At 39.9% G+C, this 27,811-nt stretch overlaps 1 protein-coding gene across 3 annotated transcripts in view; it reads right to left on the bottom strand.

Moving 5' to 3' along the window:
* Nucleotides 1-27,811, bottom strand: part of dscam.L (Down syndrome cell adhesion molecule L homeolog) — a 325,765-nt gene that overhangs the window by 66,090 nt on the left and 231,864 nt on the right. The window contains exons 23-26 of one of the 3 annotated variants that reach the window (XM_041581120.1): nucleotides 25,204-25,367; nucleotides 22,689-22,787; nucleotides 18,752-18,976; nucleotides 14,471-14,761 (exon numbers count right to left, since the gene is read on the bottom strand). In XM_041581120.1, the coding sequence (XP_041437054.1) occupies nucleotides 14,471-14,761; nucleotides 18,752-18,976; nucleotides 22,689-22,787; nucleotides 25,204-25,367 (779 nt within the window). 3 annotated transcript variants of the gene reach the window in all.

Here is a 27,811-nt window from a genome sequence, read left to right as displayed (position 1 = left end):
TTTATCAAAGGTCGAGGTGACTTTTTGAATAATAAAAACTTGAATTTCGGGCTATTTTTCATGTACTTCGCCTAGGGAATAGTCCAAATTCAATTCGAATTTGTAAAAAATTTGAATATCGCAATATATCATGTACTGTCTCTTTAAAAATTCAACTTGGACCATTCGCCATCTAAAACCTGCCAAATTGCTGTTTTAGCCTATGGGGGAGCTCCTTGAACCTGTTTGGATTCAATTGGTGGACTTTGAAAAACCAAAGTATTTTTGGGATAAACTTCGAATCGAATTTGATCGAATGTGCTATTCCTTCAATTCGAATTCAGCCGAATACTGACCTATTCGATTGAAAAAGGACCTATTCCACCAAAAAAAAAACTTGGTTGGTCTTTTTGAATTCGAATTTCGACGTTTTTTCAATTTGAAATTCAACCCTTGATAAATATGCCCCTTAGGGTAGAACTATACGGACGACTATGCGTTTTCGGTGGATCCGATGCGCTGCGCCAAAACACAGGCGTCAAATCGGATGCAATGGAAAATAAAATAAGAAATACTCTCTCTCTCTCTCTCTCTCTCTCTCTCTCTATCCATCCATCTATCTATCATCTATCTATCTATCATCTATCTATTATCATCTATCTATCATCATCTATCTATCTATTATCTATCTGTCTGTCTGTCTGTCTATCTATCCATCCATCCATCCATCCATCCATCCATCATCTATCATCTATCTATCTATCTATCTATCTATCTATCTATCTATCTGTCTATTATCTATCTGTCATCTATCTATCATCTATCTATTATCTATCTGTCTGTCTATCTATCTATCTGTCTATCTATCTATCTATCTATCTATCTATCCATCTATCTATCATCTATCTATCTATCTATCTATCTATCCATTATCTATCTATCATCTGTCATTTGTCTATTGTCTATCATCTATCTATCTATCTATCTATCTATCTATCTATCTATCTATCTATCTATCTATCTATCTATCTATCTATCTATAATCTATCTATCTATCTCTATCTATCTATCTATCTATCTATCTATCTATCATCTATCTATCTATCTATATATCATCTATCTATCTATCTCTATCTATCTATCTATCTATCATCTATCTATCTATCTATCTATCATCTATCTATCTATCTATCTATCTATCTATCTATCTATCTATCTATCTATATATCATCTATCTATCTATCTATCTATCTATCTATCTATCTATCTATCTATCTATCATCTATCTATCTGTCAGTCTCTTTTTATCTCTCTTTGTTTGCCCTTGACTTTATTCTCTGTCTATCCCTTAATCTTTCCACCTAAGAGCTGTCTATCTATATCCATATTTTGGTGTATATCCATCTCAGTCTATTTCTGTCTTTTCACTATTTATTTCGGGACCTGGCTGGTGCTCAGTGGAGACTGCGATTTGTCTGCTGTGAGTCTGGAGTGTAATTCACAGAATGCTGCTGTTTAATGGGTCGGTTGAAATGTTCCCTCAGGAGTGATAAATTAGGCAATAAGGATGTGACTTTAAAAAAGGGACTTACATATTAGGCTGCCACTGTTATGTGCAGGGAAAATGGTAGATCAATTTGGAATTCATTTGTGCTTAGAGGGCTTGTGGCTGAGTAATGAAATGTAATATTTCACTTGGGAATTAGCAGCTGGACATTTTGTAGTATAACAGACTTTTTATGGGAAAAGTTCTCTTTTCTATTAACAGAAATAAACTTTTAGTTATGGATAATAAGTATGGGTTTTGGAGAAAAGTTACCCAAAGTATCACAAATTATAAGTGTCACAAAGTGCAAAAGAGGACACAGCTGTAAAGTTCTGATGGGGATTGAACCCAGGACCTCCTGGCTGTTGGCTCCTCAACTTAACCCCTGGGCCAGGAAAGCTCATCTTTGTGTGCTCATCTCCCTTTCACCTATTTCTCTGGCTGTTTTATATCCAACAGCCTTATTGGTTGGGTGGGATCAGCCAACCAGAGTTGACTCTGCCCTTTATAAACCCAGCCCTCTCCACAGCCAGTGCCTGAGCATTGACCTTGCTGCTGAGCACTGTGGCTTGTCCCTGTAGTGATGGGTGAATCAATGGGAGACCATTTGTTTTTGACGTGTGACAATTTTATTCACGCATTGGAGTCTAAAGGTGTAATTTCTGCTGCAAACTTGGCAACAAATTTAGCTCATCACTAGTCCCTAGCTCTGGTTCCTGCTCCTGCTCTAGTCCTGCACCCTGACCTGTTCTTGTCCTACTCCTGGCTCTTGTTCCCACTTCTGCATTAGTCTTGTTCTGTTCCTTGTTCCTGCTTCTAGTTCTGTTCCTGTTCTAGATTCTGTCTCTTCTCCCACACTGTCCTTTCTTACAAAGCCTATTCCTGGTTCTTCATCCACTCCATTCTGATCCACTCTGTCCAGTAACCAATTCTCCAGCTACTCTTTTCCAGATCCTATTCTCTTCACCCACTCAGCCCCTGTCTACTGGATTCTTGATCCTGTTCCTTCATTGCCCCTTCTTATCTCCTGTGAACACAATCATACCTCACCTGAAGTTCTCATCCTCCATATAATCACTTCCATATAATCCCTTCCATATAATAAATTCCATATAATCCCTTCCATATAATAAATTCCATATAATCCCTTCCATATAATAAATTCCATATAATCCCTTTCATATAATTAATTCCATATAATCCCTTCCATATAATCCCTTCCATATAATCCCTTCCATATAATCCCTTCCATATAATCCTTTGAATAAAATCCATTACATATAATCCCTTCCATGTAATTCCTTCCATATAATCCCTTCCATATAATCCCTTCCATATAATTCCTTCCATATAATCCCTTACATATAATCCCTTCCATATAATTCCTTCCATATAATCCCTTCCATATAATTCATTCCATATAATTCCTTCAATATAATCCCTTCCATAATATAATCCCGTCCATATAATCCCTTCCATATAATCCCTTCCATATTATCCCTTCCATATAATTCCTTCTATATAATCCCTTCCATATAATCCCTTCTATATAATCCCTTCCATAATATAATCCCGTCCATATAATCCCTTCCATATAATACCTTCCATATTATCCCTTCCATATAATTCCTTCCATATAATACCTTCCATATAATCCCTTCAATATAATCCCTTCCATAATATTATCCCTTCCATATAATTCCTTCCATATAATCCCTTCCATATAATTCCTTCCATATAATCCCTTCCATATAATCCCTTCAATATAATCCCTTCCATAATATAATCCCGTCCATATAATCCCTTCCATATAATACCTTCCATATTATCCCTTCCATATAATTCCTTCCATATAATCCCTTCCATATAATGCCTTCTATATAATCCCTTCCATAAAATCTCTTCCATATAATCCCTTCCATATAATCTCTTCCATATTATCCCTTCCATATAATCTCTTCCATATAACCCCTTCCATATAACCCCTTACAACAGCCAAGTATCTTCTTCACATGCCCTGAGGTTCTGTGTATAACACCCACTTTGCTGTTTGGAAGAACAAGAGCAGTAAGACCGTTGGCTCCCAGGAAAAAGGGGATTAGTGTTGCACTTCATAACCCTCATCTAAATAGCAAGTCATGGGTGTTATAGGTAGAGGGTAGACTGCTAAATCCACATCAGTGACAGGTAACGGACATCCATCCCCAGGTAAAGGGTAACCCAGGCATAAATAGGGGCTAATTTATTTTCATTAGGATCCCTAGTTACACGCATATGTATGATTTGGTAAGTAAATTATTTTAAGCATCTCCAAGAACAAAGCCTCTTGGTTAAGAGGGAAATAACATATTGATGCACCTGAGGGTAGGGAGTGTTAATGAAAGAACGTTGATTACAACTGCCCCTAGGGACAGGCAGTTAGGGGTCAGAAAGTTCTTGAATCTTCTTTACTTTTCCTGCTACTCCACTAAACATGGTGTAACAGTAAAGCAAAGGACCACTGCAGTTTAGCACCCCCCCACACACACAGCATAGAATGGAGTCTGTGGAACCCCAGTATGAATAAAAATGCTCTAATAAATAGAGGAGAAACAGGCAGTAGAACATGATCACATTCATTCAAATTCAGCTTCCCAGGTGTTATGATGTGTTTGTGTTCTCCAGCAATACTCCTTTACATTGGGCCAATCCTGGTGAAGAATAAGACAAATGGGGGAGTTTAGTTACAATAAGGGGGCTATTTATGAAGCCTCTATTTTCTCTGGTTGAGTTTTTTAGGGGGAAAACCTAAAATTTCCGAAGCTGCTAAAAATCCAAATCTGAAAATACTCCAGCAAAAACCTGTCGAAGTCATGTAAAAGTCAGTGGCAGAGATCCTTTTTTAATTTGAAGATGTTTCTTGCCTTGATGATCTTCGAGTGTTTCAGGCTGGTTTTCATTCGATAATCTGGAATAGTTGGGTTTTTCGAGCATCAAATTGAAAAATTTGCATGATTTTGTCTTTTCCCCTCACTGACTTTTTTCAATCTATTTTTTTGTTAAATTAGGTAAATTCTTGGATAAGACTTAGGTCAACTTTGTTTTAATAAAGAAAGAAAATGGGAAAAATTTGAGTCTTAGTAAATACCTCTCTGAGTGTCTAAAAATGAGATTATGAGATTCATGCACCTGGGCTTTCACAAGGGTAAATCAGAGGTAATCCCCATTGTATGCATCACTATGGAGATGATCACAAATCAGCAAGTGTAATGGGGTACAAACACCAATTAGTGATGGGCAAATAAATTAGCCAGGTGCAAATTCATGACGAATTTCCTCGTTTTGCTGCTAGTGAATAAATAAAAAAGCATAAAAAGTGGAAAAAAAATAGTTGCGCATATAAAAATATTCGCGTATCAAAATTATTCGGACTCCCATTGACTTTAATGCATTTGGATAAAACAGGCGCGTGTAAAAAATTGTTGAAATCGATGAGCGTCAAAATAATTTTGATGCTCATTTACTTCAATGCATTTCGCAAATTTTTCACCGTTTCGCAAATTTTGCAGGAAATTCGCTAATTTTCCGGCGAATTGAAACAGGACAAATTTGCCCATCTAACACCAATAATAATACTTTGCTTAGTCTGTGCAAGCCTTAATATAACATCAACAAACTGACAGAGCAACTGAAATTGGCCAATTAACTGAGGAGTTCCATCATTTCAGAGGGAATTGTTGTCCTAATAAGAACACAGAAATCCAATTTCATTTCCGCCCATCTAACAATCTGGAACGGCTCTTTGTTTCTGCCTAATGAAATCAATAAGTACCATTATGCAAAATAATACAGTTGAATGTGTTCATTAAACACAAGGAGATGCGCCATAATGGAGTTCAGCTCAATATAAATAGAGAGTTATGGACCTAGATAATAGCAGGAAGGTGACCAAGGGTGGACAGACAGTTACTTTAGCAGAACAATCAATGCTTTTAATAAAAAAAACAAAAATTATGCAAGATGGGAATGTAATAAAATGGCTCGTCTTATTAAAGGTCAGGAAAAAGCAATTTTATGCTTGGATGTATCCCAGAAGCACACAGCAATGGAATAAAATGGTAAATAAATCTGTTTAACAACATTTAAAGCTTAATTTAAAATTAATTTACAACTGCAAGTGTGTTTTTGGCATATCAGGTTTAATTACAGCAGAGACAACGTGGCACTCGGCCACTGGAATTCTGGCCACTTTGCACACTGCACTATGTTTGTAAATGACCCCTGTACAATTTTGCACCTACTCATACATTGGGCCAGACCAGTGTCGGACTGCGATGCCAGGGGTCAGGATTAGGGTCAGGTGCAGGTTACGGCTATGGGCACCCAGGATGAAGGCTCAGCTGAGAGAAGCGGATCTGCTCCCTGTCCCTGCTCCATTGATTGAAATCTGATGACAGTGGAGCTGAAGGTAAGGTCAGCCCAAATACGAAAAAGGAGGCATCTCCGGACTGACTTCAGTTAAGGGTCAAACTGGAGCCCACCAGGTTACAAATCTCAGCCCCACCCCCACGCACATGCGCGAACTCCGGCGGATGCGCTGCACATCATTTTGTTTTGGGACTCGGCAGATTATGGGAATGGGTCTGGGTCGGCTGGGGCCCACCAAGTTTTTTTCTGGTGTCCTGCCAGCCCAGTCCGACCCTGTTAAGCTCTGCTGTGGCTGATTGGATTCCAATCAATGGAGCAGGGACAGGGAGCAGATCCGCTTCCTTCAGCCTTCAAAAAATACACAGCCTGAGAGCAGCTGAGCCTTAAGCATGGGTGCCCACAGCCTAAGGTTTTGCAGGTTACGGTCAGTGCGGGTTGAGTTTTTCCTGACCCACACATCACTATTGACTAGTACGAGATAATTGCTGCCATTTGTGAACAATATGAATTAGAGAAACATGGGCACAATTTATTAAGCAGACGCTAATATATAAACATAACATTTTTCTGGCTCCCTGTCTGCCTGGTGGGGAATTCTGGGTGGCCTAAGCACCTTTGGTTCCCTAAGATTGGTAAATCTTGCATGAGCTGCGTCGAATGATTTTTGTGGGTACCTACAATAGTGTTGAAATTCTGGGGGGGGGGGGCAATGCATTGTGGGTAAAAAAATATGGCTATAGCATGTGCATGTGAATTTTCATCCTAAATGAGATGTATAATCCTTAGTGCTTCTATCTGAGGTTCCGTCTACAAGTGAAGCAGCACCGAGTGTTTCTAGGCAACACATTATCCATTCGCATTCAGTAGAACTGGGCAGGGTCGGACTGGGCTGACGGGACACCGAGAAAAAACCTGGTGGGCCCCGGCCTTCATGGGCACCCGCTGGCCCAGATCTGCTCCGCCCGAAAACAAAGTTAATGCTTCTGAGTATCTTCTTCACCCTCATGCGCATCTTCTTCATGCAAACGGCTCATTGGTGGAGGCACGCAGGGAGCTGGAGGCGGCTTTGGGGACTGCCGGGAGGTGGCCCTGTGACAATAGCCCCGATGGGCCCCGGGCCCCCCAGTCTGACCCTGGAACTGGGCAATGCAGACCCTTTGGGGGGTGGTACTTGTGGTCATAGATACAATGATCTGTGACACTTAAAAGCAAACAGAACTTCCCTAGATGCTAAAGTCAAAGTAGCTAAGGGACCTGTTCCCCACTGTGAGAATGAGGTGATGAGGGAAGGGAAATCAATGTTTAGCTCGAGACATACACACAAGGCACATGCCTGGAACAATTGCCCTTTATCTAGAAGGCTAAATGACAACACTGCTGGCTGAAGGTGCCTGCTCAGCATGGTTCCACTATTACACTGTAGCTGAAAGAACGGCATTTCTGTAATGGAGCCTTGCCGTTATTATCATGCATTTTTTTCAGTACAAAATAAATTTTATCCCATTAACTTGTCACTGTGCTAAATTTACCAGGGTCTTCTCTCTGGAGTCCCATTTACCAAATGATCTGTAATAGCAATAACACACTTTAATAAGATGTTCAAATATTGTATCTGCAAATTCAGATAGCTATAAAAAAAGAACATTATGGCACGCACAGAGTAAAAATAATAAGCCTTTTTTTTAGCTCAACGGTGATACGGCATGAGAAACACTGGCAGCTACTGGCAGAGACTGTTATTTTAATCCTGCCCCAGTAAATATTGTTCTTGTATATTATAAATAGGAAGAGAGGAGTAGGGAGAAATGAGCAAGGACAGCAAGGAAATTGGCAACAGAAAATGGGCATGGGTGTGGAAGGGGTATGTTTTAAAAATATATATATAGTATATAGTTACGCCCATAAATCTTTGGACAGAAACAACTTTTTTCTAATTTTGGTTCTGCGCATTACCACAATGAATTGTGCTAAAAAAAAGTCTGCAGTTCAACTGCATCTTAGTTGTTTCATTTAAAATTCAATGTGGTAATATACAGAACCAAAATTACCAAAAAGTTGTTTCTTGTGTATTATAATAAATAATGTACCCCCAGTTGCAAAATATGAGGATATTAGAAGTTACCTCGGAGTTCCATGACCTGTATAAAAACACTCGGCCTTCGGCCTCGTACTTTTATATAGTCATGAAACTCTTCGGTGACTTATAATATCCTTATAATTTACAGGAGGGGGTACTTTATTCATATATACCTTTATGTATAGATACAGTTAGGAGCACTCACGGGTATCGTGATAAAGAAGTATATTTTATTGTATATTTTTGAGTGTTACAAACTACCCCACATCAACGCGTTTCGGTTCTCTCTGAACCGTTGTCAGGATGCAGAGAGAACCGAAACACGTTGATGTGGGGTAGTTTGTAACACTCCAATAAAATATACTTCTTTATCACGATGCCCGTGAGTGCTCCTAACTGTATCTATTTGCTTTCTTTCAAGGAGCACCCGGGATTTGATTAATTGATGGTGAGTGGCGGTTAATAATATGACATATATATATATATATATATATATATATATATATATATAGTATCAAAAACAGACTGCACTCCAAGGGCTTTTCAAATGTCTTTCACATTTGAAAAGCCCTTGGAGTTCGGTCTGTTTTTGATACTTTGAATGATTATTTTGACCAGCACCCAGGCAATGCGCTAACAGTTGTGAGTGCACCAGGTCGGACCCATTTTATATATATATATAGGATCCGTTATCTGGAAACCCATTACATAGTAAGCTCTGAATTATGGAAAGGCCGTCTCCCATAGACTTCATTACAATCAAATAATCCAATAGGTGATTATCTTTTCCTTTGTAATAATAAAACAGTAGCTTGAACTTGATCCCAACTAAGATATAATTAATCCTTATTAGAAGCACAACCAGCATATTCCATGAAATGAAGGGAATGTTGAAAGGAAAAAGCATAAAAAACTCTGCCTTAGTCAAAGGCATCTACTTGCTCATATTTGCTCCCATAGGGAAGATGGGACACTGGAACCTGCTCTGCTGCATTTAGTTAAAGGGGATGTAAATCCAGTCGTAACGCCGTCCCACAGTGCCCTTTAGTTATCTATAGAAGTTGCCCAAAAGTATGTAATTATAGATGCAAGAAAATTCCCCAGTTAGGATTCTACTGATCAAAAACTTCCTTATTAATGCAAAAGAATTGACCAATGAGAATGCTGATTCCCAGCACCACGTCGCCATCTTGCCGTTCGCTATCTTACATATAGTGATAATTATGTTCTTTTTGTCTTTATTATATGACACTGGAATCAAACATGGGGATAAAGGACAGACCTGTTCAGTGCTGGGAAACTGGGCTTAAAGCTTCCAACTCAAGTTGCAGAAACAAAGAACATGGAGCCGGATTTACACAGATCAGCTGGGATTCTCATTGGAGGATTTTTTTGCATTTTAAAGCAACAGCTGGCTGTGGAGATTCTTATTGTTATCTTATCTTATGTTACATTATTCTGGGATTTGTAGTCCAGCAACAAGTGATAAAAGTTTGGTTGATCAGTGTAGCGAAGCCGGATTTACTATGTGAAGATGGCCAGTCCCACTAATGATGTGTCCAGAAACTAAGAAATAAAGGTTCAGTAAAGCCTGATAACCCTTCAAACATGTTAAAGCCAGTGCAAAGACTAAATCCAAGGTTGTTGTACTCTAGAATTCAGATATCTCCTTGGCTTGACTAAATAAAAGAGTTTTGGATTTTCTCATGCATTCTCTATGGCTTTTTCTCCTTTTTGGGAGCCCAGAAGTCCCGAGATCAATTAAAACCAAAGGATGTGGGTGTGAGCTGAAATATTTCTTCTGCTCCACTTTCTCTTGAATTCTGGAGAAACCTACGGGAACCACACAACTTGAGAAAAAAATGTTTCTGGTGTCTTTATGTTCAAGAAAATGAAAACACTCAAACAAACCTGTTAACACTGGTGAGATTAGCAGAGAAAACTGAAAATATTTCTTGATTTTTGATAAATCTGTCCCATAAAGTTCAAGTTAGAGAAACCTATTTAATAAGCAAAGTTCCAACAAGGTACATCAGAGAGAGTAGAATCCTGTTATTCATCAGCCTAGAGAGGTATCTAGATTGAGGGCAGGGCTGATCCCAGGCTGGTAGTCTACTAAAGGGACAGTCAAGGATAAAAAATGATCAAATAATACTTTATTCTATGACTTTTACTGTCCAAATACACCTCTTGGGTCACATTTGCATTTAGGTTTGGTGCCACCCACATGCTGCTGTCCTAGACAACGAGCATGCTCAGTTCAGTCGCCAGTGATCCTCCTGTAGATAAACATTTTTAGGCCTATGGAGAGCATTTTGGCCAAAGGTGATGGCCATAAGGAATAAGCCTCAAACAGCCCATGAGTTTGAATCTGGGGGAAACATTATTTTTGAAAAACTAATGAACTAATTAGAATCACTTGGATTTGTAGTAGATTTTTCTGCCCACAAGGTAACTGCAGTTGCCTCCTCACTCAAAAGCAAGTATAATAAAAAGAATAACCCCCCCCCCTATCTCAGTAACAAATAGGGAACACAACACAGATCATCACAACGTTCCATAAAACCTTACAAAGCAACACAATGACCTCACGATGGCCTCAATCATCTTTTCTATTAGTTGCATCTACTGTCTGGATTTTTATGAAGCATTAGCATTTGTGAAAATGTGATATGGTAATTAGTAGGGATGCACCGAATCCACTATTTTGGATTCGGCCGAATTCCCGAATCCTTCATGAAAGATTCGGCCAAATACTGAACCAAATCCGAATCTTAATTTGCATATGCAAATTAGGGGTGGGAAGGGGAAAACATTTTTACTTCCTTGTTTTGTGACAAAAAGTCACACAATTTCCTTCCCCGTCCCTGATTTGCATATGCAAATTAGGATTTGATTCAGCCGAATCCTGCTGAAAAAGGCCGAATCCTGTTCCGAATCCTGGATTCGGCGGATCCCTAATAATCCCTAATAATTAGCGAATCTGTCCAGTTTCACCTTGCCAAAAAGTTAGCGAAACAAACAAAACGAGCAAAATACATTAGTCAATGGGCATATTTTTTTAGTGACTTTTTGGGCAACCCTTTTTTTTGGTGGTGGAATTTCATGGGGATTTACAAGCAGCCCATTAGAACCACGATGAAGACAACGATGACAGAAGGTTTAAAGGCAACACAACAGGTAACACACAAGCCTCTGAAGGGATCTGGAATGAAGCCCATGGTCTGCTGGAATAAGCCAACATGGTTCATTGACAGTCAAAGCAGGTTAATTGAATCCATATGTCAAAAAAAACCCAACAAATTATTATATATATATATATATATAATGCTAATTACACCATATGGGACCTTATTGTAATTGAACTGGGCAGGTAAGGTTTTTGGAATCAGCAAGCTGCAAGGCAAAAAGAAAGACCATGAAGGGTTTGGAAGTCCATATTTTTCAGCAAGCTGTCTCCATCCTCAGCTACTGTGCAGTATGGAAGGCATAGATCTCCATTAGCGCAGCACTAGCATCAAACAGTGTAATCACCGTCATAAATCTTACTGTTCCGCTTGACTTTGTGAGATTTCCCAGCCTGTCACAGTAAAAGGCAAATACAATTTAAGTCAGGCGCATTTTTACAGTTTGTTTTTTATCGGTGAAGCTGCCGGTCTAATACAAGTGCCATCCGAGGTTACACAAAATGACGTCTCCCGTCGGAGAACTTGAAATTGTGTCTGTATAACGCAATTACTCCCTGTGATCGATTGAACCAATAAAAAGGCCAGCGTTATTTTTGTGTGAGACTAAAATAGCGATGCAGATTTTCATTTACGCATGTCGTTCTAAATCAGGACTTCGTAATGTAATAAAGACATTCAGTTAGAAATGTTCAGCAATAGCAAGATTTTTATTATAATAATAATAATGAATTTCACTGGATTTCTCCATCGCTCGGCCTCACAGCTCTTTTGTTACAACATGCTGGTAGGGATGTAGCGAACAGTTCGCCTGCGAACTTGTTCGCGCGAACTTCGACCGTTCGCGTCCGCCTAATGTTCGCGAACGTTTGGGAACGTTCGCAATTTGAGTTCGCGACCATTCGACCGCTAAAATCGAACGATTTCCATTCGTTCGAACGATTTCCATTCGTTCGAACGATTAAAATCCCTCGACCGTTCGATTCGAATGAAAATCCTTCGATCGAACGATGAAAATCCTTCAAACGTTCGAATCGAACGAAAAATCCTTCGAACGTTCGAATCGAACGATTTTGCGGGTGTTCGAAGCTCGCGAACGGTTCGCGAACGGTTCGCATTTTTTGCCGGTGTTCGCAAACGGCGTTCGCGAACACCAAAACGGCGGTTCGCTACATCCCTACATGCTGGTGCCAAATATTGCTTCAAATTGGGGTTTTTTTTGCCTTCCTCTGGATCAACTAGCAGTTAGGCAGGTTATATATAGACAAGGTTGGATGTGTGTCTTTTCTCAACCTAACTTTGTTACTATGTAAAATCCCATTGGATGAGGCTCACATAAGCATGCTGACAGACCTCCATAGGCCCCAGTGTATGATCATGCAATCATGGGCACCAGGTCCAACCTGGCACCGGTAATTTGTTTGAAATGCAATTGCGCGCCGGCGTGTATTTTCGCACATGCGCGCCAGCGTGTATTTTTGCGCATGCGCGCCATCGCGTAGTTTTGCACATGCGCGCAGTCGCGGAATTTAGCGCATGCGCGCCGTCGCGTAGTTTCACGCATGCACAATTGAGCGCACACGAAGCCGGCGCTGTGCCTGGCCAGGTTGCCTAGGGCGCCTGGCCGGTTTGGCCCGGCTCTGCACACAAGCATATCTGGAAGTTTATGGGCAACTTTACTGGTGCAAAATTGTATATCACATAGCAGCCAGTTTGTGATGGTTGTACCTAGGGATGTCGCGGACTGTTCGCCGGCGAACTTGTTCACGCGAACATCGGCTGTTCGCGTCCGCCGCAAGTTCGCGAACGTCGCGCGACGTTCGCCAATAGGCGTTCGCGTCAAAATCGTTCGACCATTCGACCATTCGAGCGCTAAAATCGAAGGATTTTCGTTCGAATCGAACGATCGAAGCATTGGATCGAATGAAATCATTCGATCCAATGGCTTCGATCGTTCGACTCGAACGAAAATCGTTCGATCGAACGATTACAATCCTTCGATCGTTCGAATCGAACGATTTTCGGATGATCGAAGTTCGCGAACAGTTCGCGAACTGTTCGCAAATTTTGCCGGTGTTCGCGAACGGCGTTCGCGAACACATCGGCGGCGGTTCGCTACATCCCTAGTTGTACCTTGGGCAGCGCATGTAGCACAAGACAAACCACACTTTCCTGCACACTTAAGGTCCCCATACACAGGCCGATAAAAGCTGCCGACAGACCGAGTCGGCAGTTTATTGGCCCGTGTGTGGGGCTACCCGACGGACTTCCCCGATCGATATCTGGTCGAAAGTTGGCCAGATCTTGATCAGGCGGGTTAGAAACTCCCGTCATATGTGTGTGGATGTGGTCCCGCAATATGACCGCCCTAGGGCCCACGATCGGATCAGCCCGATATCGTCCACTTCAATGTGGGCATATCGGGGAGAGATCCGCTTGTTTGGCGACATCTCCAAATGAGCGGATCTCTACGTCTACACAGAGCAGTTCAACTTAGATGTTTGTTTATTTAAATAAGCAGATCCTCCTAAGTGATGGGCAAATGTATTCTCCAGGCATGGATTCACGGCAAATTTTCACACTTTGCCGACTGCAAATGGTTTTGACGCAAGCAACTGTTCCGACGCATGTCTAAAATTTTTTGATGCCAGCGAATTTTCGCAGGAGTTTCACAAATTTATTCACCACGAATCCGCTCCAGGTGAATTTTTTCGCCCATCACTATTGGAAACTTTAACTGACAGGCTGAGGTGGGACAGTCAGGTTGGCAAAACAGTCAGGTTTAGGAACTTCAAGTAATAATTACCTCTCAACATGACTTATAGGTAAGTTTAATGTACATTCATATTTTAAAAAGTAGTTTTTTAGTGTCAGTATCACTTTAACTAACACCTCATCCCCCGCCTACAAAAGAAATGACGTAGTAGGAGCAGGCGAGTATTTAAAATATGTCAGCTTGCATCAAGGTAAACATCACAGGTGAGATATATCACAGAATCAATAACCAATACATTTTAAGGTACATTTAATGGCAACCAATGAGCATGTTGCTTTTATTAGTCAAATGAAATAATGAATAATAAAGGCAAACAGCTGATTGGTTACTTTACTCTGCTTGACCTTCAATGTTCCACTTGGGAGTAACTAAAATAACAGTAAGTACATATATCTATAGCAGAGATATCAAGTCATTATTTGTAATATGGAAAGTTCTGTGTACTCTGATATCTTGCCAATACACAGCAAAACGAAGGAAATAGTTAAATAGACACTTACTTCCATCATAGTTGAGCGTTGAAAAAGTGGCTTGTTTCTCTGCACAGCCGGCGCTGTTACACACCCTCATCTGCAGCTCATACCACATTGACTCCTGCAGGTCATATAACATATAAGACTTCGACAGAGACGTCCTCTGGGCCAGTGTCCAGACCGTAGTTCCAAAAGGCCGGTACTCCAGGTTAAATGAGGTAATTGGGCACCCCCCATCATTCCAGCCAATGAGATTCAGTCTCACGCGAGTTGTGTTGGTGCTGGCGACCAAGTCCTGCTCCTTGGAAAACTGTGGCTCTAAGACAAGAAAATAAATATATATTTTTAACAAATCAAGTGCTGCACTGAACAAAAATAATAGTACTGTACTATAATATATAGTGATGGGCCAATTTGCAGTGAATTTCCACGTTTCCTCGCTGGTGAATAAATTTGCGAAATTGGCGAAAAAGTTTTTTTGACACTGATGACAAAATCGGCGTCAGCGACAATTTCCTATGCCGGCAGCAATTAAACCTACGCCCATTGACTTTAATACATGTCAAATTGCACGTCAATTTTAATGCCCGCAAATTGACGCCGGTGTCAAAATTTGCAAATTTTACGCGAAACGGGACAAATTCGCCCATCACTCATAATACACTATAACGAGGGGTGTAACTACAGAGGAAGCAGACCCTGCGGCTGCAGGAGGCCCAGGAGGTATAGGAGCCCCATGAGGCCCTAATTCATATACAGTTACAATAAATATTGGAAAAACAGGTCAACCTCTAGACAGGGTCGGCGTGGGAACCCGGAGCCCCCCAGGGCTGTTACTTCAGGGCCCCCACTACAGCTGCAAATACACATTAGGCACCTAAGGCCCACCCCCGGCCCAGCCGCAACACCCCACCCCCGCACCCTATCCTTTTTTCCTGCTCTTGGCTGCGACAGGGAGCCGGGAGGGAGGTCGGGGGCCAATAGTGGGTCTGGGCTGGGGACACCGGAAAAAAAACCCCACCCTACCAACCCTATCTCTAGATATTTTGGGTGGTCAGTAATTAGAGATGAGCGAATCAATTCAGCAGGCGCAAATTTGCAGCTTATTTCCACTTTTCACCGACGGCGAATACATTTGGGAAACTGCAGAGAAAAATCCATCGCGTCACAAAAAATTTGGGCACAAGTCAGAATAGTCACGTGCATAAAAATAGTCACGTGCATAAAAATAGTCACGTGCATAAAAATAGTCACGTGCATAAAAATTGCTGCGCATCAAAATTATTCGGATGCCCATTGACTTTAATGCATTTGGACAACATAGGCGCGCATCTAAAAATTGATGCGCGTCAAAATAATATTTGCGTTTTGCAAATTTTTCGCCGTTTCATGAATTCGGCGTGAAATTTGCAAATTTTTCGGCGAATCGAAACGGGACAAATTCGCCCATCACTACCAGTAATATGTAGTTCCGCCACTGACTATTATGATAAAGACAAGGCAAAACTACAATTTAATGAAACAAACCCTCAGGGATTTTGCAGGACAGAGAAAGCTAAAAATTACAGACTGTTCTCACACTCTTTTTAATTGCATTCACACGAGACGGATTGGTTTGTTTTATTTCTCACAGAGCAATAATCAGATTTTGTATCAATGACGGGAAAGAAAACATTGCGCAGGACTTTGATCAATCATTGGGGCATGTTCTGAAAAACTGGTGAAAGGGATTCTGCCATGATTTTTATGACATCGTTTTTATTCCTAAATTACACTGCAAATAATTCACTCTACAATATAAAATTTCATTCCTGAACCAGCAAGTGTATTTATTTTAGTTGGTGTGTAGGCTAGTGATGGGCGAATTTCTCCTATTTCGCTTCTCGGAAAATTACAAAATTCGCAAATTTTTCGGGAAGCGAAACAGGAGAAACGGCTAAAAATTCATGAAAATTTGGGAAACTCGAAAATGCTGCAATTTTGGGCGCGCATTTGAAAAGTCAAATGCGTCAATTTTGACTCTGGTGTTAAAGTCAATGGGCGTCCAAACAGCAAATTTTTGCGGGAGTTTCACAAATTTATTTGCCGGCGGGATAATGTGGAAATTCGGAATTTATTCACCCATCACTAGTGTAAACGCCATCTCTAAGACCAAGTACATTTTTGGTTACAGAGAGAAAGAACAGGCAAGGATACTGGGATTGTGAAGAAGGAGATGAACTGTACTAAAGAAATAAAAGCCTTCTATATAAAATATAGAAGCACAATAAAATGTTGCAAATCCTAATGTAATATCTTCTGATTAATAATGTTCCCAACACAGTGCATTGATAATTAACGTATCTGACATTAAACAAAAAGGCTTAATATCATGCCTAAAGTCATTTACTATTTACTAGTGATGGGCGAATTTGCGACGTTTCGCTTTGATGAAAAATTTGCGCGAAATTCGTAAAACGGCAAAAAATTCGCGAAACGGCAGTTTTTTTGGCAAAAATGTGCTGGCACCGGCGAATTTTGGCCAGCGATTTTCGCTGTTTCGTGAACTTATTCAGCGGCGGCGAATCGTGCAAAATTGCGCCTGGCGAATAAATTCACTCATCACTACTATTTACAAAAATGCTTCCGTTTTATCAAAGCAGAGAAATTGTCTGTATTAAAGGGGTTGTTCACCTTCCAAACACTTTTTTCAGTTCAATTGTTTTTAGATTGTTCCCCAGAAATAAAGACTTTTTTCAATTATTTTCCATTTTTTACCCTTTTTCCAAAATCTAAGTGTAAAGTTGAATGTTCGTGTCTCTGGTGTTTGAGTCTGACAGCTCAGTAATTCAGGTGCAGACTCTGAACTGTTACAATTTTACATTTAGTTGATTCATTTCTCAGCAGCATCTCTGGAGTATCAGCAACTATTGTATCAATTCTAACAGCCGCCTGTAATGAAACCCAGAGATTCTGCTCAGTAGGGACAAAAATAACAAATGTAATAAACAGTTTACAGGGTCGGTGACCCCACCCTCCTTTACAGGGTCGGCGACCCCGCCCTCCCAGAGCTGATTTAGAAGGTGAAAAATGAAACTTTACACTTCAATATTAGAAAACCGGTCACACATAGAAAATAGAACGTAACTGGAAAAAGTCTTTAATCCTGGTGATCAATCTAAAAACAACTGGACTGAAAAAAAGTGTTGGAAGGTGAGCAACCCCTTTAACTGTTGTGCTTTTCAACTGTGTTTTGTCTTTGTTTATTAATGGGGAACTCCACAAAAACATAACTTAAGTTTTTTGAAAAGTAAACACAATTTCAAGCAACTTTGCAATATACATCAATTAAAAAATATGCAGACTTTTCCTGATTTGTAATGGTTTGGAACAGTTACCTAAGCCTAGCCCCCTGCTCTCTTGCTGATCTACACAGTAACATAGTAAGTTAGGTTGAAAAAAGACACACGTCCATCAAATTCAACCTTTTAACTTTTTTTGAACCTGCCTAACTGCCAGTTTTCTGTCTGACTACTTTGCTGAGCTGTCTGACTACTGTTACTTTTTATCAACAGCCATCTGTCCTCAGCCTGCATCCTCCAAACCCCACAATTCCCTGCACATGTGATTTCAATAAGGAACGGAACATCCCAGTGCAATGCATTGTGGGTTATGTAGTTCCTGCATGCTGTCTGTAAGCTGTGGAGAAGTTGTTACAATTTGTAACATCAGTGTTTAGTCCCTCCTTCCCTGCCAGGATTTTTATATGATGCAGAAAGAGAAGAACTGTTAAACAGCTGGATTTCAGCATAGAAAATGGCATTTATTCATACTTTTTGAACTAATAGATAACTGGTATGGGTATATTAGGGGGTTCTGTGTTATATGGGCTTCTTTATCGAATTTTGGTTTGCAAGCCGGAGTTCCCCTTTAACAAATATTTTGAAAATTAAAAAAATATGCCACTTAAAACCCGGCATGATGCTTATCTTGCCCCCTTCTGATTTTCCATGGCTTTAAGTATAATTGCAGGTTAAAAAAAAAAAAGCAGGAACAATCGTCATCAGGTTTAGTGCGTTTAGTGATTTTTTTTTTGCACACATTTTTATAAATATGCCCCTAAATCTATGAAGTTTTCATGAAAATGGCATCTTAGTTCAAACTGCTTGCTGACTCAGAATATAGGCCCTCACAGTTGGACAATCAGCTTCATTAAAGTTCCTGACAATGGAGAATTGATAATGCTCTATTATGAAAACACTCAAAATCAAAACATATTTCGAAAAAAAAAAAAAAAAGAATAAAAGTAACTGGATAACGTATAATTACTTCCTGCTTTGGATGGGCAGGACAAGACTCCAGTACCTTTCCCAAGGGTTTTTGCCTCTATGATCTCACTGATGCGTCCTGGTCCGACGCCGTTCTGGGCCGTCAGAGTGAACTTGTACCAGGTGCCACAATTTAAATTCTCCAGCCGGTAAAATCTCTCGCTGGGACTGATGGGAAAACTGCCCCATTGTTCACTGTTATCCTCCGAGTATTGCAATATGTATCCTACAAAAAAAATAAAGGCAAGCATTAGAACCACTGTGATAGTATTCCATAAGTCTTGTATTTGTGAATTAAAGGGTCGGTTCAGCTTTAAGTTTCAGGGATACTGTCATGGGAAAACATGTTTTTTTTCAAAACACATCAGTTAATAGTGCTGCTCCAGCAGAATTCTGCACTGAAATCCATTTTTCAAAAGAGCAAACAGATTTTTTTATAGTTAATTTTGAAATCTGAAATGGGGCTAGACATAGTGTCAGTTTCCCAGCTGCCCCAAGTCATGTGACTTGTGCTCTGATAAAATTCAGTCACTCTTTACTGCTGTACTGCAAGTTGGAGTGATATCACCCCCTCCCTTTCCCCCCAACAGCCTAACAACAGAACAATGGGAAGGTAACCAGATAGCAGCTCCCTAACTCAAGATAACAGCTGCCTGGTAGATCTAAGAACAGCACTCAATAGTAAAATCCAGGTCCCACTGAGACACATACAGTTACATTAAGTTGGAGACATAACAACCTGCCAGAAAGTAGTTCCATCCTAACGTCCAGGCACAAGTCACATGACTGGGGCAGCTGGGAAATTGACAATATATCTAGTCCCATGTCAGATTTCAAAATTGAATATAAAAAAAATCTGTTTGCTCTTTTGAGAAATGGATTTCAGTGCAGAAGTCTGATGGAGTAGCACTATTAACTGATGTGTTTTGAAAAAAAACATGCTTTCTCATGACAGTATCCCTTTAACTTTTATGTTATACAATGGCCAACTCTTTTAAATTGGTCTTCATTTTTCCTTTTTTATAGTTTTCAAAATATTTGTCTTCTTCTGACTAGTGATGGGTCGAATCTATCCCATTTTGCTTCGCTGAAAAATTTGCGAAACTCTAGAACGCATTGAAGTCAATAGGCATTAAAATTATTTTGACGTGCGCCAATTTTGACGCAAGTAACAATTTTTATAAAAACGGCCAAATTCATTAAAGTTAATGGGCGTCCAAATAATTTTGACGCGCGATAATTTTTATGTAGCAGCGAATTTTTCACTGCGTATTTTCACAGCATTTTCACAAAAACATGCGCAGGCGGAAAAGTGCGGAAATTCGCCATGATTCCATGACTGCCGAATAAAGTCGCCCATCACTACTTCTGACTCTTTCCAGCTTTCAAATGGGGGTCACTGACCCCATTTAAGCTGCTGTGGGGGCTGCTCTTCAAGCTGCTGGAAAAAAGGAGAAAAGGCACAGGATACATAGCAGATAACAGATAAAAAATCATTGTATTGGACAGAGCTTATTGGTTATGTGCAGTGTAACCTGTGCCTTTTATTTCATCTTGAAAAGTGGCCCCACAGCAGCTTGTTTATATAAACTATAGTAGTACTTATCTGTTATCTACTGTGTATCCTGTGCTTGAATGGCTGCCCCCATGGCTACACAGCAGCTTGTTTATATAAACTATAGTAGTACTTATCTGTTATCTACTGTGTATCCTGTGCTTGAATGGCTGCCCCCATGGCTACACAGCAGCTTGTTTATATAAACTATAGTAGTACTTATCTGTTATCTACTGTGTATCCTGTGCTTGAATGGCTGCCCCCATGGCTACACAGCAGCTTGTTTATATAAACTATAGTAGTACTTATCTGTTATCTACTGTGTATCCTGTGCTTGAATGGCTGCCCCCATGGCTACACAGCAGCTTGTTTATATAAACTATAGTAGTACGTATCTGTTATCTACTGTGTATCCTGTGCTTGAATGGCTGCCCCCATGGCTACACAGCAGCTTGTTTATATAAACTATAGTAGTACTTATCTGTTATCTACTGTGTATCCTGTGCTTGATTGGCTGCCCCCATGGCTACACAGCAGCTTGTTTATATAAACTATAGTAGTACAGTAAATTATATTATAATTACTACACTTTTAGTTTTCGGTGTTGCTGTTCCTTTAATAAGGACGGCGAGTGAGCAAGCAGTGGGGATACTCTTCGGCTAATCAGCAGATTCCTTGATATTATTTGCTAGCACAAGAATATATTCTTCTCACCCTTTTGAGCAGAGCTATGATCTCGACAGTAAATTGCCACTCTAAAAATAAATAATCTCATTCTGGGGAACTACAAAGCAGAGAAATAGTTATGACTCATTCATTCACTCTTGTCATGTATAGGAGCCAACTACTCCCCAAGTCCTTTATGTGGGAAGCTGAGCCAGTATATGTCATTAGGGACATTAATAAAGAAGTAGTGAGTCCTGCCAGGACTATTCCATCAGTCTGTTTCTTTTCTGTCCATGCACAAACAGTTTCTCCTAGTTACTGGGCAAAGCTGCATATACAGGAATGGGATCTGTTATCCAGGGACCTGGGGTTTTTCAGATAATCGATCTTTCTGTAATTTGGATCTTCATACCTTAAGGGGCCCATTTACTTAGCTCGAGTGAAGGAATAGAGGAAAAATAGTTCGAATTTCATATGGTCGAATATGGCTACTTCGACCTTCGACTACGACCTTCGACTTCGAATCGAACGATTCGAACTAAAAATTGCTTGACTATTCGACCATTCGATAGTCGAAGTACTGTCTCTTTAAAAAATTCTTCGACCCCCTAGTTCGCCACCTAAAACCTAATGAGGCCAATGTTAGCCTATGGGGAAGGTCCTCATAGGCTTCCTAACAATTTTCTGATCGAAGGAATATCTTTCGATCGATGGATTAAAATTCGATTAGAAGGATTTAATCGTTCGATCAAATGATAATTCCTTCGATCGTTCGATCGTAGGAATAGCGGTAAATCCTTCGACTTTGATAGTCGAAGGATTTTACTTCGACGGTCGAATATCGAGGGTTAATTAATTATTCGACCCTAGGTAAATGTGCCCCTAAGTCTACTAGAAAATCATGTAAATATTAAATAAACCCAATAGGCTGGTTTTGCTTCCAATAAGGAGTATATCTTAGTTGGAATCAAGTACAAGGTATTGTTTTTTTATTTATTTGGATAAAATGGAGTCAACAGGAGACGGCCTTTCCATAATTCGGAACTTTCTGGACAGCGGCATAACTATAGAGGAAGCAGACCCTGTGGCTGCAGGGGGGCCCATGAGGTCCTATTTCATATACAATTCCAATAAATATTGGTAAAACAGGTCAACCTCTAGACATTTTGGGGGCATGAAAAAATCAGTCTCTGTGGGGCCCAGTACTATCTAGTTATGCCACTGTTTCTGGATAACAGGTTTTAGGATAACGGCTCCCTTATATTTTGTCTTAATGTCTCCTTAAATATGTTAGATTTAGATGGAGACCAGCAAATGATACTTGCTGATTGGTTGCTGAGGATTATAAAACCTGGAATAAAATGCCAGCCATAATGACATCCTCGCACCAATTAAATCAAATCTTAATTCTGTTTTGCTCACTGCAGTCCAACTAGGGTTCTTGAGTCTGGATAGGGGCAAATAAAGCAAAGTCTACTACATACAAAGCAAAGACTACTACATACAAAGCACAGTCTACTACATACAAAGCAAAGTCTAGTACATACAGAGACAGGTCTACTACATACAAAGCACAGTCTACAACTACAACAATGTAATCATGATAATTGTGCTGCATTTGCTTAGTCCTGCTGAGCATTGCCAATGGCTAGCACTTCTCCTAGATCAGAGTTGGCCAGGTTAGTTGGTCAGTAAATATTTCAATGCCTTGTGTTACCTCTGATGGAGCTTCCACCATTGTCCCCGGGACTCCAGGAAAGGGTGATGGAGGAAGATGTGGTTTTGGATACGGTGAGTCGAGGCTGGTCAGGTGGAACTGGATTGGAAATAAAATGGAAATACAATTAGAATGTTTTCTTTGAACCATATATATCGATAAACACTGGTTAAGTATATTAAAGGGATTCTGTCATGATTTTTATGATGCCGTTTTTATTCGGCAAATAATTCACTCTACAATAAAAAATTTAATTCCTGAACCAGCAAGTGTATTTTTTGCAGCAAGTGTTATAATATTGGTGTGTAGGTTCATCTCAGGTTATTTTGCCTGGTCATGTGCTTTCAGAAAGAGCCAGCACTTTAGGATGGAACTGCTTTCTGGCAGCCTGTTGTTTCTCCTACTCAATGTAACTGAATGTGTCTCAGTGGGACCTGGATTTTACTATCGAGAGCTGTTCTTAGATCTACCAGGCAGCTGTTATCTTGTGTTACGACGCACTGGGGGGAAGGGAGTGGGTGATATTACTGTCCAACTTGCAGTACAGCAGTAAAGAGTGACATTTGTGAAGTTTATCAGAACACAAGTCACATAAGTGGGGGCAGCTGGGAAACTGACAATACATCTAGCCCCATGTCCGGTTTTAAAATTAAATATAAAAAAAAATCAGTTTGCTCTTTTAAAAAAACGCTTTCAGTGCAGAATTAAGCTGGAGCAGCACTATTAACTCATGCCTTTTGAAAAAAAAACATGTTTTCCCATCACCGTATCCCTTTAAGTCTATGACATTACAGTATTCATTATAAGGCCGATATTGCACTACATCTGTCTTTAATGATTAATGACAAGGGTTGTGTTTTAATGATGCTCATTTCTTGAAAACCCTGCTGCATATTATATTCCCACCCACCCCCAACAAGATTCCGAAGAAGCAGAGATGGGAACATATAGAGTGTGTTGAGAAAACACAGCGCTGCTTTGAAGTGGAGAACAGCAGCTGACACGACTTCTGAGCAGAATCAATTGAAACATGTGTAAAAGGCAGAATGAATTCCCTGCCACCCTATCATCATACACTGCATGTAAATGTGCTCTGTACTGCACAGAATATTAACAGTCTCCTGATGGAGCTGCATGAACTGTAAATTGCATTTCATCAAACCATAATCACTAATCATAGTTTGGAGACTAATTAGCAGAGAACATGCAGATGTTAATTAGGAAATAAACGAGACTCATGAAGAGGTACAGGTCCAGACAGTTAGGGGGTTATTTACTAGCGATGGGCGAATTTCCACATTCCACATTTCACCAAAAATTTGGACGCGCGCCCAAAAAGTTTCTCGCATCAAAATTGCCAGCGCGTCAAAACTATTCAAACGTCCATTGACTTTTCGTGATTTTTTTGTGAATTTTTCACCGTTTCGTGAATTTCGCAGGAAATTCGCAAATATTTCGGAGAAATTCGCCCATCACTATTATTTACTAAAATCCGTTTTTGTCTAATTTTTTTAATAAAGAAAGCTTGACCAAACTCCCATCCACGATTTGACCTTATTTATCGTTAAAATAACCCGAAAAAATTCGATTGCAGAAAGACTCGATAAAATCGAGTGATAACCCGAATCATGCAATTTTTTCCGGACTTTATTCCAGAATCCCTCCATTTTTCCAGGCGTAAAACCCCAAATTATCAGGTGAAACCCAGTGTAGGCCACAATATCTTCAAATTGGTATAGGGACATCTGCCATTGACTTACAGTATACATGACCTCAACAGGTTTGAGATGCCGGGTTTTTGGATTCAGGCACTGGGGTATAATAAATCTCAAAAGATTCAAGGTTTTGCCCCTAAAAGCCCGGCCAGAAAAAAATCGAGATTTAGTAAATAACTCCCGTAGTTTCTGACATAGACAGTCTCTGTTTATTAGGCCTATGCGGGATGTTTGTGTATTTGAACTGCCAGGGGCTATTCTAAATTTTAGTCCCAACCTGTGCAGACATCCCTGGACTATCCCACTTACTTGACATCCAATATATTGCATTATATCAAACCTCTGAATGGGGACATATATGTAGTAGGCTACTCAGTCCATGCTCTGAGATAAGTTACATTGTTAATAGTAAAGGGTTATGTGAGGACAATGTAATAATCAACATTCAAGTCCAATAAGATTCCAATAATGACTCCTATATCATACTGCTAATAGTTTCATGAAATTGCCAATAATCAGAGTAGTAAATACTGGCTGGTAAGTTATCAAAAGCTGCAACTAATCAGGTACAGTCAATTAGTCATATGGTAATGATTACCACAGTTAAAGGGATCCAGCTTTTTCTTGTGGCTGTTAGTAACTTGGTTAATGCCTTATCAATGAGACCCCAGGACCCTAAACCTGGCCACAAAGAGTCAGATATCCTTGATATTAAATTGAGAGAGCTACTAGCTGTATGAGGCTAACACACTTTGCCATAAATATGGTCCAATGAATTTATGGGGGGACTGGGCTCTTACCTTGCACTTGAAGATTGAGTACAATCTCATCAGATCCCCAGCTGTTGGTGGCAACGCAGCTATAGTACCCAGAGTCCTCCGCTTTGACCGTGCGGATGATGAAGCTTCCATTGCTGTAGATACTTCTTCGCCCATCAATCATGACTAGACTGGGGGTCCCGTTACTGCCTCACAGAAAACAAAAGTAATACATTAAAGGAATTACAATCAAAATAAGGCACGCCCGGGGGAAACGCCCCTATAAAAAAACTACAGGCTCCTATGTATTTAAAGCTATTTTTCATAGCAATAAACCTATTTTACAGCAAATTTTTTCAATTAAATGTATCATGGGATTATGTTGAAATTAATCGTTTTCGTTTCTAGTGCCCCTCCATCAGACTCGTAAGAGCAGTTGTGCCAAGCGGATGATACAGTACATGTTGCTTATATTCGCCAAACGCACAAAGTTATAGTTCTCTTTTAGAAATAACGCATTATGCTGCCATAAATCTGTTTTTCCTCTGAATTTAAAAGTTTTAAACAAGCATTTTGTCTCCTGTGTTTTTCTCAAATCCCTGAAATTGAATAAAGGTACAGGTATGGGATCCGTTATCCAGAAACCCGTTATCCAGAAAGGCCGTCTCCCATAGACTCCATTATAATCAAATTAACTAAATTTTTTTTAAATGATTTCCTTTTTCTCTGTAATAATAAAGCAGTAACTTGTACTTGATCCCAACTAAGATATAATTAATCCTTAATGGAAGCAAAAACAGCCAATTGGGTTTATTTAATATTTACATGATTTTTTAGTAGACTTAAAGTATGGCAATCCAAATTACAGAAAGACCCATTATCCGGAAAGCCCCGGGTCCTGTGATTCTGCATAATACCTGTATTACCTTTCTTTAGTTAAATATTGACAGTGACCTAAAAGGGGGGGAATAAATTGGAAATTGATTCCAAAATCTCCTCTTTTTGGACCCTTCCCTTTATCCGTGTTTCATTTAACAAAAATAACTTTGTATATTCTGCTGCAGGGAGCTAAAGATTGGGAACCATGAAAACAGAAAGCGACCAGAGGGAATTTTAATTTATTCTAGGGATGCCCTGAATCCACTATTTTGGATTCAGCTGAATCCTGAACCGAATCTGAATCCTAATTTGCATATGCAAATTAGTGGTGAGAAGGGGAAAACATTTTTTGTGACAAAAAGACATGCAATTTGCTTCCCCGTCTCTAATTTGCATATGCAAATTAGGATTGGATTCGGTTCGGCCGGGCAGAAGGATTCGGCCGAATCCTGGCCGAATCCCGAACTGAATCCTGGATTCGGTGCATCCCTAATTTATTCTTCAGTAAAAGGAAAGAAAATATAGGTTTCTCTTTTTCCTTTAAATATTCTTCAGTAGTAGATCATCCATAAAAATATTGCTCCCCAAAGGTGTTGTGGCTGTGGGTTCCAGTAAGTTACATGATTGTGTTGATTTAAACATGACAAGACTAGTGATGGGCTAATTTTGCGAGTTTCGCTTCGCTGGAAAATTCCAGCAAAATACACGAAACGATGAAAAATGAGCGATACTCTAATTTTGACGCCCACGTAAATTTTGACGCTGGCATTAAAGTTAATGGGTTTCTGAATAGCGTTGACACGCGACAATTTTGACACAGTTGACTTTTCAGACGCGCGTCAAAGTTTTTTAGATGCCGGTGAATTTTTGCAGGAGTTTCGAGAATTTACCAGCTGCGAAATGTGGAAGTTCATCGCGATTTCGTGCCTAGCAAATTTATTCGCCCATCACTAGTCAAGACTATCACAGTTATACCATGTGCACAGCCAAACAGCTAAAGTCTAGTAGCACCTCCATAGAGCTTTAACTAGATGTTAGTTAGAGTTTCTACTTCCCCTTGTATTCTTAGAATCACATGACCCCCTACTTGAAGCAGAATTTATTCAAGCTGATGTTATCCCTTTAAAAGTCTTGTGTTTGTGCTTCTGACGGCCAAAACATATTAAATCACTGATGCCAAGAAGAGATTTGATTTGAGGTATTTGAGAATTCATTAGTTCAAATTATGTCCAAGAAAGCAGTAAATATTCATGGCCTGGCACGATCCATATCTATCACTGAGACTATATAGCGAGTGATCCAGTTAATTTAGCAGTTAGACTGGATATCCGCCATATGCAGCCCATCCATCATCTCTGCTAATTCATTCCTCAGCAGCGAGGTACCAATGGAGCAGATTAATTGCTCCATCTGTCCTGTAAAGTAGACAACTTAGTGCCTCACAGAACCTTTACACACAAATGAACTACCCTGAGATGCCCCCGGGTGTCTCGGAGTTCTGCACGTTCATATATATAAACCCATAGATTGGGAATGAATACTTTTAAAGGAATTCTGTCATGATTTTTATGATGTAGTCTTTATTTATAAATTACACTGCAAATAATTCACTTTACAATATAAAATTTCATTCCTGAACCAACAAGTGTATTTTTTTAGCTGTAATATTGATGTGTAGGTGCATCTCAGGTCATTTTGCCTGGTCATGTGATTTCAGAAGAGCCAGCACTTTAGGATGGAACTGCTTTCTGGCAGGCTTTTGTTTCTACCT

Source organism: Xenopus laevis, chromosome 2L (genome assembly GCF_017654675.1).
Source record: "Xenopus laevis strain J_2021 chromosome 2L, Xenopus_laevis_v10.1, whole genome shotgun sequence".
Lineage (NCBI taxonomy): Eukaryota > Metazoa > Chordata > Amphibia > Anura > Pipidae > Xenopus > Xenopus laevis.
Note: the sequence above shows the minus strand (reverse complement) of the source record. Positions and strands in the feature narration are given on the sequence as shown.